We start from the raw sequence: 17,724 nt of genomic DNA on the forward strand, positions 1-17,724 counted from the left end.
GTACCTTTAAGTAATACAAGCCTAGGGAGGACCAAGAAGGGTGGAGGTCAGAAAAGGGGGTCAGTCAGGAGGGAATTGAATGAGAAGCAGAAAAGGGAGCCTGTGTTTAAGTCAGCTTCCTGGTCCACACACATTTCTTTGTGCACTGTTTTATGTGCAACCCAGAAATCAATAGCTTGGGAATTTTGTTTGTTTTCCTTTTCTTCAATTCAGATATAGAAATTAAAGGGGCAAGGTAGCTTGTGTAGAGCAAGGTTGCTAGTTTCAAACTGGCAACTGTCATTGTTGTGTTTATTTTACCTTCCACGGTGTTTTGCATTTATTTGACTTAGTTGCCAAAATTTAAAACTTTGAAAAATTTGGAATACAATTCTAGATGTCTGACTTCTTTTGAAAATGTAGAGAGATCTGTCAACAACCAACAGAGCAGTAGCGAACCTTTTAGGTTGAAGGTGTGTCCTCTAGTTTATACAGTTTATGCTTTGCCCATTTCACCCATTAACTCCTGTGATAACAGTTAACTAGGAAGAGATCAGACATAATGTTTTATGAGAAATTCCTTCTCAAACAGACTCTTTCTGAGAGTGCAAGTAGATGGCCCACTTTGACATTTTACTTCCCACAGAGGTCTGCCATCAACAGAGGTTTTTACCCTCAATATAATAGCTACTGGTGTGGAGTTTTTCACAACTTAGACATACTTATTTGGTAACTGCAGCTTAGTCATATGAGAAACTTTCTGTATAAGGGAAAGCAATATTTTGGAGAAAGTGATAATTTTAGCAAGTATACCATCATGTTAGGAGAACTCTGACTGCTTCCCAAAATACGAAGGGCACACACAGAGAAGAAAACAAACAAATAAAACAGGTATATAAAATTTTTGAAAATAGCCTGATCAAACAAAGCAGTAGATCTGGGAATTGAAGCTTCGTTTTCTATAGCTTTGAACTGACAACGCTTAAAATAAACGTATTTATCTCAGTTTGTTTGGGGAATAGCCAACCTGAGAGAAGAAAAAGAAAACAGAAATGCAAAACAAACACAATCCACAAATACTATGTATATGAAAAGCACCATTTCACTGATGTAAGGGGATTTCCAGAAGTAAAACAGTTTCTGAAGAGTTGAAAATTAATACAGGAAGCTAGCCTCCAGGGAGGGAAAACCTGATAATGCTCTTGAGAAAAGTTGATGTCTTCCCTTGCTGATTGCTACTACAAACTTGTGAGGCTAATTAAGATAATTAAGGTGATAATAATTTTATTTAACAGGTGAGGAAATAATGCTTGGAAAATTGTTTCTGGTGTGAATGACCAAAGTTCAAATGACAGTAACAATTCACTTAACTCTCCGAATAAATGAAAAGTTTACAGGTTTATCATAATATAATAGAATTTTTATTATTAAAAATTACTTTTTAATTGACATGGATAAAATATAAGGTTCATGTAAACACCTTTATAGCTTAGTTGTAAGTTTAAATTTAAAATGTAGCAATTAATTTTAAAAATGTGCAAATATTAAAATGCTTTCAAATTTATGGTATATTTTGGTAAAAAGTTCATAGAAATTTGTAAACATTGGACCTTTCATAAAATAGGCTGAGAGCATAGTAAAAGTAACTATTCCCTTATTTCTCAAATTATTCATGAAATATGTAAGGAGACTGTGAATCAAAGTTATAGGATCTCCAAAGACATTTTTATTCGTTTGGAAAATTTTTATTTTAAGATAAAGCCACTGGATAGTTTTATGAGAAATATAGTTTGTATAATTACTATTGCCTTTCCTACTAAATTGTAAGCTTTTTGATGGTAGTTACTTCCAAATCTATGAAATCTTTCTCTGCCCTTACGTATAAGTGTGCTCAATAAGTACTTCTTAAGTAAAGTAATACATATGAATAGACCTTCTGTTTACATGAAACTTATAGGAATTCAAGGATACACCTTAAAGATACAGCTAATGGCTTAACAGGCAAATTTTGCCTTGGAGTACAGAATGAAGCAGGGCAAAGGCTAATAGAGTTTTGCCAAGAGAATGCACTGGTAATAGCAAACACCCTCTTCCAACAACACAAGAGAAGACTCTACACGTGGACATCACCAGATGGTCAACATCAAAATCAGACTGATTATATTCTTTGCAGGCAAAGATGGAGAAGCTCTATACAGTCAGCAAAAACAAGACCGGGAGCTGACTGTGGCTCAGATCATGAATTGCTTATTGCCAAATTCAGACTTAAATTGAAGAAAGTGGGGAAAATCACTAGTCCATTTAGGTATGACCTAGATCAAATCCCTAATGAGTATACAGTGGAAGTGACAAATAGATTTAAGGGACTAGATCTGATAGACAGAGTGCCTGATGAACTATGGACAGAGGTTGGTGACATTGTACAGGAGATAGGGATCAAGATTATCCCCATGGAAAAGAAATGCAAAAAAGCAAAATGGCTGTCTGAGGAGGCCTTACAGATAGCTGGGAAGAGAAGAGAAGCGAAAAGCAAAGGAGAAAAGGAAAGATATTCCCATCTGAATGCAGAGTTCCAAAGAATAGCAAGGAGAGATAAGAAAGCCTTCCTCAGCGATTAGTGCAGAGAAATAGAGGAAAACAACAGATTGGGAAAGACTAGAGATCTCTTCAAGAAAATTAGAGATACCAAAGGAACATTTCATGAAAAGATCGGCTCGATAAAGGACAGAAATGGTATGGACCTAACAGAAGCAGAAGATATTAAGAAGAAGTGGCAAGAATACACAGAAGAACTATACAAAAAAGATCTTCACGACCCAGATAATCACAATGGTGTGATCACTCACCTAGAACCAGACATCCTGGAATGTGAAGTCAAGTGGGCCTTAGAAAGCATCACTACGAACAAAGCTAGTGGAGGTGATGGAATTCCAGTTGCGCTATTTCAAATCCTCAAAGTTGATGCTGTGAAAGTGCTGCACTCAATATGCCAGCAAATTTGGAAAACTCAGCAGTGGCCACGGGATTGGAAAAGGTCAGTTTTTGTTCCAATCCCAAAGAAAGGCAATGCCAAAGAATGCTCAAACTACAGCACAGTTGCACTCATCTCACATGCTAGTAAAGTAATGTTCAAAATTCTCCAAGCAAGGCTTCAGCAATAGGTGAACCGTGAACTTCCAGATGTTCAAGCTGATTTTAGAAAAGGCAGAGGAACCAGAGATCAAATTGCCAATATCCGCTGGATCATCGAAAAAGCAAGAGAGTTCCAGAAAAACATCTATTTCTGCTTTATTGACTATGCCAAAGCCTTTGACTGTGTGGATCACAATAAACTGGAAAATTCTGAAAGAGATGGGAATACCAGACCATCTGACCAGTCTCTTGAGAAACCTGTATGCAGGTCAGGAAGCAACAGTTAGAACTGGACATGGAACAACAGACTGGTTCCAAATAGGAAAAGGAGTACGTCAAGGCTGTATATTGTCACCCTGCTTATTTAACTTATATGCAGAGTACATCATGAGAAATGCTGGGCTGGAAGAAGCACAAGCTGGAATCAAGATTGCCAGGAGAAATATCAATAACCTCAGATATGCGGATGACACCACCCTTATGGCAGAAAGTGAAGAAGAACTAAAGAGCCTCTTGATGAAGGTGAAAGAGGAGAGTGAAAAAGTTGGCTTGAAGCTCAACGTTCAGAAAACTAATATCATGGTATCTGGTCCCATCACTTCATGGGAAATAGATAGGGAAACAGTGGATACAGTGTCAGACTTTATTTTCTGGGGCTCCAAAATCACTGCTGATGGTGATTGCAGCCATGAAATTAAAAGATGCTTACTCCTTGGAAGGAAGATTGTAGCCAACCTAGATAGCATCTTTAAAAGCAAAGACATTACTTTGCCAACAAAAGTCCGTCTAGTCAAGGCTATGGTTTTTCTAGTGGTCATGTATGGGTGTGAGAGTTGGACGGTGAAGAAAGCTGAGTGCCGCAGAATTGATGCTTTTGAACTGTGGTGTTGGAGAAGACTCTTGAGAGTCCCTTGGACTGCAAGGAGATCCAACCAGTCCATCCTAAAAGAGCTCAATCCTGGGTGTTCATTGGAAGGAGTGATGTTGAAGCTGAAACTCCAATACTTTGGCCACCTCATGCGAAGAGTTGACTCTTTGGAAAAGATTGGGGGCAGGAGGAGAAGGGGACGACAGAGGATGAGATGGTTAGATGGCATCACTGACTTGATGGACATAGGTTTAGGTATACTCCAGGAGTTGGTGATGGACAGAGAGGCCTGGTGTGCTGCAATTCATGGGGTCACAAAGAGTTGGACATGACTGAGCGACTGAACTGAACTGAACTGAATGTATCTTTACAGCTAATGGGCAATACTATTATCTTCTTTGACAATGATGAATGAAAGAAAAAGTTTGCAACCAGCTACTTTGCTCCTTGAGCTGCTGCTGCTAAGTTGCTTCAGTCATGTCCGACTCTGCGCGACCCCATAGACGGCAGCCTACCAGGCTCTGCCACCCCTGGGATTCTCCAGGCAAGAACACTGGAGTGGGTTGCCATTTCCTTCTCCAATGTATGAAAGTGAAAAGGGAAAGTGAAGTTGTTCAGTCGTGTTCGACTCTTCGCAACCCCATGGACTGCAGCCCACCACCAGGAAAAAAAGCAGGTTATCTACCATTAGCCCCATAAAACATGTTTACATCACATGAGCTTCCTAAAACAGCCAAGGTCTTTGTGACTTTTTTTTTTTAGACAAATGCCAACAAAGACATGTTTTTAATTGACTAGTTTGGTTCCTTAGCATGGAATCCACAGGCCTTCATCTGATGTTTTAAGATATATTTGCTACCATGTCACATTTCTGCAGTATTCTAGATTTTGACCCAGTGTCCCAGGTGACAAGTTATTCCAAGATGCTAAATTAGGGATCTTAGGGAGGAGCCATTTCTCTTTCTATCCATTTTAAAGGAATACACTTATTGCTAAGATGACCTGAAATAGTACATGAATCTTCTATAAACATCAAGCTTATTATTAGAGAGTAACAATCACCAGGGAGTTCAGAATCTACAGGGCACTCACTTCAGTTCTCGAACTTTCATTGCCTTTATGCTCCTGCAGACACACAGTGTCTTCCAGATGCACTGCTGGTATTTAGTTTTCATGTGTCATAATAACTGGACTCTGCTGTAAAAATTGCAGTTAGTGAAAGCAGATATAGTTATTGTGAAGATTAGTAAGACATCTAAATAAAATTTTAACTTTATCTGGGAGCATTTCTAAATGAAACTAATAAAAACATTGTTGGTTTTAGATGACCTTAAGATTATAGATAAGTAAGCTCTCTTTTTGCCACAATCCTTTATTTTTACCTTCTACATCTTGACCTGAAGATGATAATAGCCCTTTTGTACCTGTAATGGTACAAGTTGTTCATGGTCCATTGATCCAATTTAATCTTGATACACACTAACCTGTGAATGCAGGAACTGTAGATCAGTGGACTATAGTCTCTTTTTTAAAAGCCATCATGGTTGAACATTTCCATACGTCTTATAAGAAGGGCTATTCAGTCTTTGTATACTTGAAGAAATAATGTAGTCATTGAAATGTTAATACATTTTAAACATAAAAAGAAAGTAATAAGGGAAAAACAATTTTTTAAAATGCCACTTAGTAAAGTGTACAAAAGAGTGCCTAGAACTTTATAAAACAATGATCCTTAAAATCAAGTTTTAAGATTGATTGTAAACTGACTTATGCAAGGTTAAGAACATTTTTAGAGGTGCTAATTCTAGGATATGTTATTATAAAAGATGTTGAAAATTTCCCACCTAAGTTAATGAAAAAATAGAACTATAGTGACCACTACAGAAGACACAGCTTAGCTCTGCTGTATTTAGTGAAGAAATGAAGGGGCCACTTATTTTATAATTCCTCAAAGAGTCACAGGACATATATTTTGGTCCACTGGAAATATACACTTGAAAGTCTTCAGTGCCTATTTCTAGTGAACCTATATATGGAGAATGCAGAATTGCAGGGCTACTTATTTGCACATTGGAACTGACAGAACACCATAAGGTAGAAAGCTAAAAGAGAGATATCAATTTTCTATTTGTTAAACAAGCAAAAGACAATGCTTCAGAAGCCTTTGGGTCATCAGTCTAGAGTTTGGAGTACAGCGTTGTCTAGATCTGTGCTGTGCTTAGTCACCTAGTCCTGTCTGGCTCTTTGTGACCCTCTGGACTGTAGCCCATCAGGCACCTCTGTCCAGGGGATTCTCCAGGCAAGAATACTGGAGTGGGTTGCCATGCCCTCCTCCAGGGGATCTTCCCAACCCAGGGACTGAACCCAGGTCTCCCACATTGTGGTCTATCCACATATACTCAGACTACCTGTGGCTCTCAAATTCACTATGTTTGTTTTCAGGGATTATTTTTCCTAATTTTCTTCAGATTTGCAAATCTCTACTTTACCTTGTTTTTCAAGATATCATAATGAATTTGATTGATGCTGTGCTGATCTTGTTTCTATTTTAAATTTCATTTTCTTAATGATAACTTTAAAGGGAAGCTGACAAATAACAACCTGGTGGCCATGAAAAGATGTGTACATCCAAAATTAAATTTGAATTGAGATACATAATTCATTTTATATTTACTGTTTTCAAGAAGGATATTAAACTACTTAACCAAATAGATTACCAGCTTTATAATAATTAATCTTTGTTTTATTTAGTATTTATTTTTAAGGCAACAAATTGTATATGAAATAGCTTAAAAGTAATACATATGTTGGACTTCCCTGGTGGCTCAGATGATAAAGAATCTGCCTGCAATGCAAAAGACCCAGGTTTGATCCCTGGGTATGGAAGATACCCTGGAGAAAGGAACAGTAACCCACTCCAGTATTCTTGCCTGGAGAATTCCATGGACAGAGGAGCCTGGTGGGCTACAGTCCATGGGGTCCAAAGAATAGGACATGACTGAGTGACTAACACACACACAATATATATATGTTATTGATATTTCCAGATAATTAGTATTTTCTCATGTAAACAATCCTGTATTTAAACAATAGTCTTTTCAGGAAAAGACAATTTCCCAAAACAAGATTTTATAAATTCTCCCTGACACTTTTTAAAAAAATTTTTCTATTAATTTAATTTTGAATTTGTTACACTTTTGAATACTTATACAGAAAGTTTCAAATATACAAAGTAGAAAGAATTGTAAAATAAGTCCCCTAGAATTTATCTGGAGAAGGAAATGGCACCCCCCTCCAGTACTCTTGCCTGGAAAATCCCACGGACGGAGGAGCCAGGTGGGTTGCAGTCGATGGAGTCATGAGGAATCAGATGCGACTGAGCAACTTCACTTTCCCTTTTCACTTTCATGTATTGGAGAAGGAATTGGCAACCGACTCCAGTGTTCTTACCTGGAGAATCCCAGGGATGGGAGAGCCTGGTGGGCTGCCGTCTATGGGGTCACACAGCGTCTGACACAACTGAAGTGACTTAGCAGCAGCAACAGCAGCAGCAGCAGCAGTGTTTATCACCCAGCTTTAACAATGATATTGCCTTCTAATGTAATAATGTTCATCTTTATCCTTCCCTAACAACTTACTTATTAAAACATATTCAAATATTTGGTGGTTAGACAATTAATAATTTAGATATTATTTTTGTGGGTATGTTCCCATCCCTAGAGCTGTAGAAAGCTGTCCATGAAACAAACAAACAAAAATTTAATATAAACAAATTTTTTGAGGTATTTTGTGTGAGATAAACCTATTCCTGTGACCTACTTCTTTAAATTTTTTCATGGCTTTAACTCATGCTTACTTTATAAAACTAATCTATCTTCCATACATGATATTGTAACATTTAAACATTAATATTAGTATTAATCCTCAACTTCTCTCTCTTTTTCTGTATGTGTGTTTGTGTTCCCATTTGTTTAATAGTTTTAAATGACTTTGAAATTTCGCCTTTAAAAAATGTTCTGTGTGTAAATGTATGTGGATACTTGTGCAAACACAAAAGTTTTCTGTGTGCTAAATTGTTTACATCTATTACCTCATCAAATATTCCTTCAAGTGATACAGTTAGAATTTTTATGTACAGATGAGCAAATGGAGTCTGAGTTAAGTATGCTCTAATTAGTGACATATCCCAACCTTGGTTCCAAGCTTGTCTGAAGCAAAACATATACGTTGCCATTATTCAACATTGATGCAATTATTTAATAACATTTTTGAAATGTCTGGTGCTTAGGTTGTAAGAGAATCTGCAGTCTTATCAAGAAGATCGGTTCATTTCCTTGCCTGCCTACCACGTGCTTTTAGCATACATACCAAATAAATTTATTATATGATATTTTGTGTTGTCATCTAATCCTTTCATATTTGTAATTTCTATATCCTACAGGGCCTGGTGGCTCAGATGGTAAAAGCGTCTGCCTGCAGTGCGGGAGACCCGGGTTTGATCCCTGGGTTGGGAAGATCCCCTGGAGAAGGAAATGGCAACCCACTCCAGTACTCTTGCTTGGAAAATTCTATGGACTGAGGAGCCTGGTAGGCTACAGTCCATGGGGTCACAAAGACTTGGACAAGATTGAGTGACTTCACTTTCACTTTCTTTCATATCTTATAAGAGACCATGTACCTCTCAGATATTGAAATCATAATGAATAATTAGTTTACATCATTGCACATTTTCTTTAAATAAATATAATACATTTTTTAACAGAGAAGAAATCTTGAATTACATTTTGAAATTTTGTTCCAAAGGTTTGTTTCAATTTTCCCAATCCTTATACCTAATGATTATATGGCAAAACTATCAGTCAGTTCAGTCACTTAGTTGTGTCTGACTCTTTGCAACCCCATGGACTGCAGCACTCCAGGCTTCCCTATCTATCACCAACTCACGGAGCTTACTCAAACTCATGTCCATCAAGTCAGTGATGCCATCCAACCAACTCATCTTCTGTTGTCCCCTTCTCCTCCAGCCTTCAATCTTTCCCAACATCAGGGTCTTTTCCAATGAGTCAGTTCTTCACCTCAAGTGGCCAAAGTATTGGAGTTTCAACTTCAGCATCAGTCCTTGCAATGAATATTCAGGACTGATTTCCTTTAGGATTGACTGGTTGGATCTCCTTGCAGGCCAAGCTATATACAACTATAATGAAGCCAAGTTTATTTTTGCCAATAACTTTACCATTTCTGACCAAAAGGTTGTCAGAACTGATGATAGGAAAATATATTGAGCTGTCACTGTATCTCCAGTTCTGTGCATTCTTTCCTCCCAAATCTCCATGCTACTCATTGGTGTTGTTTCTACTGCTAAGGTATAGAGAAGGTACAAAGAAGGCAACTACTATTTTTTGATTACCAACCATGTTCCTACTCCCATACCAAATGTTTTCCCTCTGTTATTCAGTGTCAATGACATTAAAATACTAGATGTTAAAAACGTGAAGACAGCAGTTAAACTATCCATTTTCCCAGCTTCATCTGCCACTTGCTAGCCATGTAACCTGGTCAAGGAATTCAACTTTTCTAAGCTTGTTTTCTAATCTATAAAAGATGGATAACTTTAGCCATGGCTTCATGATGAATTAAATGAGATAATCTGCATAAAGTTCTGAAAATAAGTATTTAGTGTATAGTAAGCACTCAAAAAGAAATCATTTGCTAGTTGTAATGATTGCAGAATTCTTGTGTAACTGTTATATATATACAACTGAAATATCTATGAACAGTTTAGGCCACTATCAATTAAACATATACTCTCCATTACCTAACAGCCTTAGAAATGAAATGTACAACATAAAACATTTGATGCCTATTGTGTGGAACTGTTCATATACTGTGAATTTGTAGAGTTACAAATAGTATTTAGTAAAAAAACTAAAAAGTATTATAAAAATGCATGTATGTGTAAATCAAAGTATGTGATATCCTTCTGTTTTCCCTCTGCATCCTCTGTCATATGATCTGTTCCATTCATGTGAATCTAAATGTCATCTCCATGCAGAATACTTTCAAACTCATGTCTACAGTTCTGATGCCTTCTCTGAATTTCACCCTGACATACCACACAGCTTCCTGGAAATCTCCTTTCTTATGTCTTAAAATCTCAAGGTGAAAAAATTGAAAACTGTGTTTTTAATTGCTCTCCACACCCATCCATACTCAATCCCAGCTCTTAAAATGCATTTCTCTTGCATTTTTTTCCCCATTTCACTTAATAGATCCCTTGTACACCCTCTGCCTGTCCTTACTCTTGAGTTTGCCAAAACAAGAAATACAGCCACCTGTGATCCTGTTCTCTGCTTCATTCCCTACATCCAATACTCATTTAGTTCTGGAAGTTAGTTCTACCTCTTGGAATAAGGGCTTCCCTTGTAGCTCAGTTGGTAAAGAATCTGCCTACAGTGCAGGAGACCTAGGTTCGATCCCTGGGTCAGGAAGATCCCCTGGAGAAGGAAATGGCAACCCACTCCAGTATTCTTGCCTGGAGAATCCCATGAACAGAGGAGCCTGGTGGGCTACAGTCCGTGGGGTTGCAAGAGTTGGACACAACTTAGCAACTAAACTACTACAAACTATTTGGAATAAAATATTCCTTGAACCCATTCACTTCTCTTCACTGCTACCACCGTATTTGCCTGGTCCTTTAAAATAACCATCTGATGTACCCGTTCTCCTGACTCACCATAATGAATTTGTATATATGATGCCATATTTCTTACCTGCTTAAATATGGGATAAGGCAAAACCCAAATGATTGCCATATCCAAAAAGATCTGTTATATCACCCTCTTCAATTTCATCTATTTCCCCTTTATCCTCACTGCCACATTTCTGATACATTAGCCTCATTTCTGTTCTTCAGTCACCCACTTTCTTTCCCTCATTAGGGCTTTTGTTTCTACCATTTATTTTTCTTGTCATGGTGTGCTCATCTCTCAGATTCAGTCTAAATATTATCCTCTCAAACTGCTTTTTTTTTTTTTCCTGATTACCTTCTCTAAGTAGGTTACTTACATACTACTCACTCTCATAACAAAATTATTCTTGAATATATTTCAGAAGCTGTAGTTATATATTCAAGCATTTGTTTAGTCTGTCTCTTGCTCTGTACTCTAAGCCCCATGAGGCTAGATAATGCATCTGTTGCACTTGTGATTGTTTACCTAGCCAGTGCCTAGCACATCATAGACATTCAATAAATATTTTTGAAATGAATGACTGAACAATAATATCATCAATGACATTATTTCTTTTTCTTCAGAATTCTCTTCTGGACAGATTGGGATGCCAATTTTCCTCGCATTGAGTCTGCCTCCATGAGTGGTGCTGGGAGGAAAACCATCTACAAAGACATGAAAACCGGGGCTTGGCCTAATGGACTCACTGTGGACCACTTTGAAAAAAGGATAGTTTGGACAGATGCCAGGTTTAAAAAAATTTTTTATTCCTTTCTTTTCTATAACCTTCATCATATAATACTTACAAAATTAAAATGTGTATTCCTGTGCATGTATTATGTATACACACATTGAAATTGGTGAATTTTATTTGCTTTTATTATGTTAGCTTTTATTGACATCTTTCTGCAAATCAGATACAGGATCATAAAAATATTTTTACACAATTTTTTGCCATTTAAGTAGTATGAGCACATCACTGGACTATCTGAATGTGCTTTTATATACTGCTGACACATTTACTTTTCTGTAGGTCAGATGCCATTTATTCAGCCCTCTATGATGGAACAAGCATGATAGAAATTATCCGAGGTCATGAATACCTTTCTCATCCCTTTGCTGTGTCCCTATATGGGAGCGATGTTTATTGGACGGACTGGAGGACCAACACACTGTCAAAAGCCAATAAGTGGACAGGGCAGAATGTCAGCGTGATTCAAAAAACCAGTGCACAGCCGTTTGACCTTCAGATCTACCATCCCAGCCGTCAGCCCCAGGGTAAGTGCTTGTTATGAATTAGTGACCAAAATTTATTTTCACCTTAATCATATAATAATCAAACTGTAAAATAACTTTTGTAAGCTAACACTGATTTAATATTTTCTATATTATATGATGGAAGTAGTACCAGCCTTTATTTTAATTAGCTCAGGATATTTTTTCTTTTCCTTTTTATTTATTTTACATAGAAATAGATAGACAAATCTTAGAAATTAAGGGTTTTATGCAGTTGTTGCAATCATATCATTTTCCTAGCCTTCTTTTGTTGAAATTTAGGTTACATTACTGTTTTAAGAGGACTTCCCAAGTGACTCAGTGGTAAAGAATTTGCCCACGTTGCAGGAGATAAAGGAGACACGGGTTCAAGCCCTGGGTCAGGAAGATCCTCTGAAGGAGGAAATGGCCATCCTCTCCAGTATTTTTGCCTGGAAATTCCCATGGACAGAGTAACCTGGTGGGCTACAGACCATGGGGTCACACAAAGTTGGACACTACTGAGCACAAGCATGAATATTATATTATACTCACACTACTCACATCTTCTGTACCCATTCCTCCATTAATGGACATTTAGGTTGTTTCCAACTCTTGGCTATTGTAAATAATGCTGAGTGAACATAGCAGTGCATACACACATACACACACACACACACACGTGTGTGTGTATTATGCATCTTTTCAAATTTATCGTTTCCTTTTCCTCAGATAAACACCCAGAAGTGGAATTGCTGGATCATATGGTAGTTCTACTTTTAATTTTTGAAGAACTTCCGCACTATTTTCCTTAGTGACTGTGTTAATTTACATAATCACCAATAGTGCACAAGGATGCCCTTTTGTCCACATCCTCAACAATACTTGTTATTTCTTATCATTTGATAGTAGGTATTCTGTCAGATATGTGGTGATATCTCATTGTGGCTTTGATTTGCATTTCCTTGATGATTAGTGATGTTGAGCACATTTTCATATGCCTGTTGGCCATCTGTATCTCTTTCTTAGAAAAACATATATTCGGAGCCTCTGCCTATTTTTCAATCAGATTGTCTGTTTGATATTGAGTTCTATGAGTTCTTTATATATTTTGAATGTTAACTTTTTATCTGATAAATATAATTTGCAAATATCTTCTCCCATTTGGTAGTTTGCCTCTGTATTTTATTGATGGTTTCCTTCACTGGGCAGAAGCTGTTTAGTTTGATGTAGTCCCCGCCCCGCCCCCCCCTTTTTTTTTTGCTTTTGTTGCTTTTGTTTTTGTTGCGAAATCCAAATATTTCTAAGTAATGAAATGACATAGGATTTATGTATTAGTCATACAGTTATGATACTAAACTGAAGATGATATTGAAGAGGGAAGAGATTGGAGATAAGGCAGGTGGTTTGGATTGTAACATCTCCTAGGTCAAAAAAAGTAAAGCAAGAAAGTATAAAGTAGGAAAGATATAAGGTAACAGTTTTATTATGATAGCAACCATAAGACTGAGGACAAATATTTGAATATGAAATACTGGGAGATTCAGAACTATAAGTTTATATACATTGTACTATAGTTTCACACTGGTTAGAATAAACACATTGTATCCCCATATGCTCTGGAAGATATATATTCACCCTACTCCATTAAGTGAACTGATAACTGCATACTTTAACCTAAATTGTCCATTTTCTATATCTGGTGTATATTGGAAATTTATACCATGTAGTTGATACCTATGGCCATTTACTGAATAAATGCATCTGAGAATATTGTTTCCTTAGCAAAGAGAGAAGTTACATAAATAAACATATTTGTTATTTTTTTAATGAGCAAGAACATCAAAATTGTAGGTTTCCCTTTACGATAAAATGAATAATTTACATTCAAGAAGCCATCTAGTCTAAATATATTTTTATCAGTAAAACATAGTTTTTGATTGAATAAGTTTTGAATGTATTAGAAAAAACACAGCATCATAAAGGTAGATAGACCTTTATGATAGACCTTTCTTGAGCCATATGTTAGTTTGTGTTTGGATAATAAGATCTGGGCAGGCATGATTAAGCGTTAGTAAAAATGGTTTCATCATCATGACTTTGTAATAATAAGAAAGGTATGCACTTATATCATGCTGTATTTAGTGCTTTCCAGATGTTGCTCTCAATCTACACCAAGATTTGCAGGAAAAAATATCTTTTCCTGAGAGTCCTTCTCACTTCAAAGCCACATACCAATTATAAATCTGTATGTAATTCATATTATATATACAACATTCTTAATTAATGCCATAGAGAACTATCTTAGCACTTAGAATATGATAGTTATTTAATATTTTCCTAATTCTGTTTTAGTTACCCACCTAGATAATAAAATTGAGTAAAGGAGTATCATTTATTTATTTGTGTTAACTACAGAGTATAGCTAAGCCTCTTATGAGAACAGAATTTATAATGATAACAATAATATCACCTAATACTAATTCTCATTGTAATTCCATGAGGTTGGCGGTTGGCAACCCAGTTTTACAGATAAGGAGCCTAAAGGAGAGAGATGCTAAGTGATTTGCTCAAGGTCTAATAGCCACAGGATAATTGCCTCATTATCTTATCCCAGGAAGAGTGACCCAGAGCTCTTGCCTGAACCACTATGCTCTGCAGGCAGAAGACATTGAATTCTTATTGAGATTCTCCTTGGAATTGTTCTATCAAATCTCCAGATGGCAGTAGAGAGGAAAGTTTTATTGACACATTCCCATGCTTCCCTGATAGCTCAGTTAGTAAAGAATCTGCCTGCAGTGCAGGAGACCCTGGTCTGAGTCCTGCATCAGGAAGATTCACTGGAGAAGGGATAGGCTACCCACTCCAGTATTCTTGAGCTTCCTTTGTGGCTTAGCTGGTAAAGAATCACTCTGGAATGCTGGAAATCTGGGTTCAATCCCTGGGTTGGGAAGATCCCCTGGAGAAGTGAAAGGGAATCACTCCAGTACTCTGGCCTGGAGAATTCCATGGACCGTACAGACCATGGGGTCACAAAGAGTCAGACACGACTAAGCGACTTTCATTTAACATGGGACAAACCAGTTTTTACCTTCTTGTAGTTTATAGTCTGGAAAGAAAACAGGCTAAATTAATAACTGGGGTCAATTAAATAATTATTATCATGGTCGTATTTGAAACTAAAATTATAGTAAATATATTTTAAAAGGTAGAGTGGAGTGGTCCCAAAAAAAGTCCTTGGGCTTAGCTTAATTCAGTTTCTTCCTTTGTCACTTACTGATTTTGTTACCTAAGGCAAATTAATTAACTTCTGGGTTCTTATTTCTTCATTTGTAGGCTGGAGTCGGAGAAGGCAATGGCACCCCACTCCAGTACTCTTGCCTGGAAAATCCCATGGACGGAGGAGCCTGGTAGGCTACAGTCCATGGGGTCGCTAAGAGTCGGACACGACTGAGCGACTTCACTTTCACTTTTCCCTTTCATGCACTGGAGAAGGAAATGGCAACCCACTCCAGTATTCTTGCCTGGAGAATCCCAGGGACGGCGGAGCCTGGTGGGCTGCCGTCTATGGGGTCGCACAGAGTCGGACACGACTGAAGTGACTTAGCAGCAGCAGCTATAAGTAAGGAGGGAATGCATGGTATACAAGATTGGGTTGGAATGAAACCATAATGGGACTTAAAAGGTCCCCTTACAAAGAAATTTCAATTTTCATCCTTAAGAATAACTGGATAAGTGTTCAAGTGATGCCAAACCTAGGCATTTGGCATTAAATTTACTGGAGGGATCATTAAATCACAAATTTCTGGCCTCTATCCAAGATATTCTGATTCAATAGGTCTATGGTATGATCTGAGATTTTTCATTTTTAACAAATTCCCATGGAATGCTGATGCTGCCTTAAGAACCACTGCCCTGAAGAAATGAGAAAAACATTGAAACTATTTGGTCAATGGAGGGAAAATAACAGAAGTACATGCTGAAATTTGACTTCATCTATACAAGGGGTAGACTAGAGAGACACAACTGTAGGTAAGAGACTAGAGTAGGATGTAGAGTCTAGCTTCTTCAGTAGATCAGGAGATGGCTAATAGCAGGACAGAGAGAATGGTGGAATTGAGATATGTGCGTGTGTGCTAAGGTTGCTTCCAGTCACACCCAACTCTATACAACCCTACGGGCTATAGTTCAGCAGGCTCCTCTATCCATGGGATTCTCCAAGCAAGAATATTGGAATGGGTTGGAATACCCTTCTCTGGGGATCTTTCCAACCCTGGGATGGAACCCATGTCTCTTACATTTCTTGCATTGATTCTTTACAACTAGCAACACCTGGGAAGCCTGGAGTTGCCATATACTTAGAGACAAAGTCACTTTAAAGAAAATAAAAAGTGATAGAGGTTTGTCGAGTAGGGGAATTTGGCAAGAAAAGGAAAATTTGAGATGTTTCTAGTTTTCTAGTTTTTCTATAATTGGCTTCACCATCAGCATGTGACACAGAGGCCACATAAGGGAGAGGTCAGCAGAATTTTTTCTGTGGAAGGCCCTATAGTAAGTGTTTGAGGCCCTGCAGGTTATATGGTCTTTGCTGAACTACTTGGTTCTGCTGAGGCAGTGTAACAGCAGTCAAATGAAAAGTGAATGACCATCACTGTGTTTCAATAACATTTTATTTATGGACACTGAAATTGTAATTTCATTTAATTTTCATGTGTTGTAAAATTTTATTGTTTATTTTTTTTTGCTGTTTTTTCTCCAATTTAAAAAAGTAACCCAAAGAGCAGTATTAACCTGTGGGCCAAAGCTTACTGGCACCTGAATTAAAGGATAAATCAAAAAATTAAAGTTTGGGTATGTGGAATTTGAGGTACCTCTAGGACATGGTTGAGGATTCAGGGTTATAAAGGCAAAAACAATTTGGTCTGGAACTAGAGTTTTTATAGTCATTCAATTGTAGATTCAATCCACTCCAGTACTCTTGCCTGGAAAATCCCATGGTCAGAGGAGCCTGGTAGGCTGCAGTCCATGGGGTCACTGAGTTGGACACGACTGAGCGACTTCACATTCACTTTTCACTTTCATGCATTGGAAAAGGAAATGGCAACCCACTCCAGTGTTCTTTCCTGGAGAATCCCAGGGACCGCAGAGCCTGACGGTCTGCCGTTTATGGGGTTGCACAGAGTCGGGCATGACTGAAGCAACTTAGCAGCAGCAGCAGCAATTGTAGATTGAAGATAAGAAGATAAATAAGATTTCCTAAGACTATTATATAAAATTAGAAAAGGACAAGCACAGAACCTTGGAGAAAACTAATATAAACAAGAAAGGCAAAGAAAGATGCTGAGAAGAGGATGGCCAAGAGATTTCAGAACCAAAAGAACACAGGCAAAAAAGTAAGAGAAGAGTTTCAAGATGACAGTGGTCAATAGCGTTAACTCTTGCAGAGAAGTCAAGAAAGATCAAGACATAAAGGTATTCATTGATTTGACAACCTGGAGGAAGGTGAGCTATAATTTTATTTAGAGCACTTTCAGTGGAATTGTTTGCATGTGTCCCAGTGATCCTAAATATGTCTGAGTTAGTATAAATGCCAAAGTCTTTTTACTAAAATACATAGTTCATTAAATAATAGGACTATAGTGTTAAGTAACAAAAATGTAAATGCAAAAAAAAATAAAAAAAGACAACCTTCATAGCAATCAGCTTAGGAGACATAGGAATCAAGAGCACGCTTCTAGAACCAGACTAGTTCATATTCTAACT

General features: G+C 37.4%; 1 protein-coding gene across 1 annotated transcript in view; it reads left to right on the forward strand.

Moving 5' to 3' along the window:
- Positions 1-17,724, forward strand: part of LRP1B (LDL receptor related protein 1B) — a 2,070,111-nt gene that overhangs the window by 1,354,841 nt on the left and 697,546 nt on the right. Inside the window, exons 26-27 of the mRNA XM_081584839.1 lie at positions 11,292-11,456; positions 11,741-11,985. Coding sequence (XP_081440965.1) covers positions 11,292-11,456; positions 11,741-11,985 — 410 coding nt within the window. The remainder of the gene's footprint in view (positions 1-11,291; positions 11,457-11,740; positions 11,986-17,724) is intronic.

Source organism: Giraffa tippelskirchi, chromosome 3, assembly GCF_054371585.1.
Source record: "Giraffa tippelskirchi isolate mGirTip1 chromosome 3, T2T-mGirTip1v1.2.pri, whole genome shotgun sequence".
In the NCBI taxonomy this organism is placed as follows: domain Eukaryota; kingdom Metazoa; phylum Chordata; class Mammalia; order Artiodactyla; family Giraffidae; genus Giraffa; species Giraffa tippelskirchi.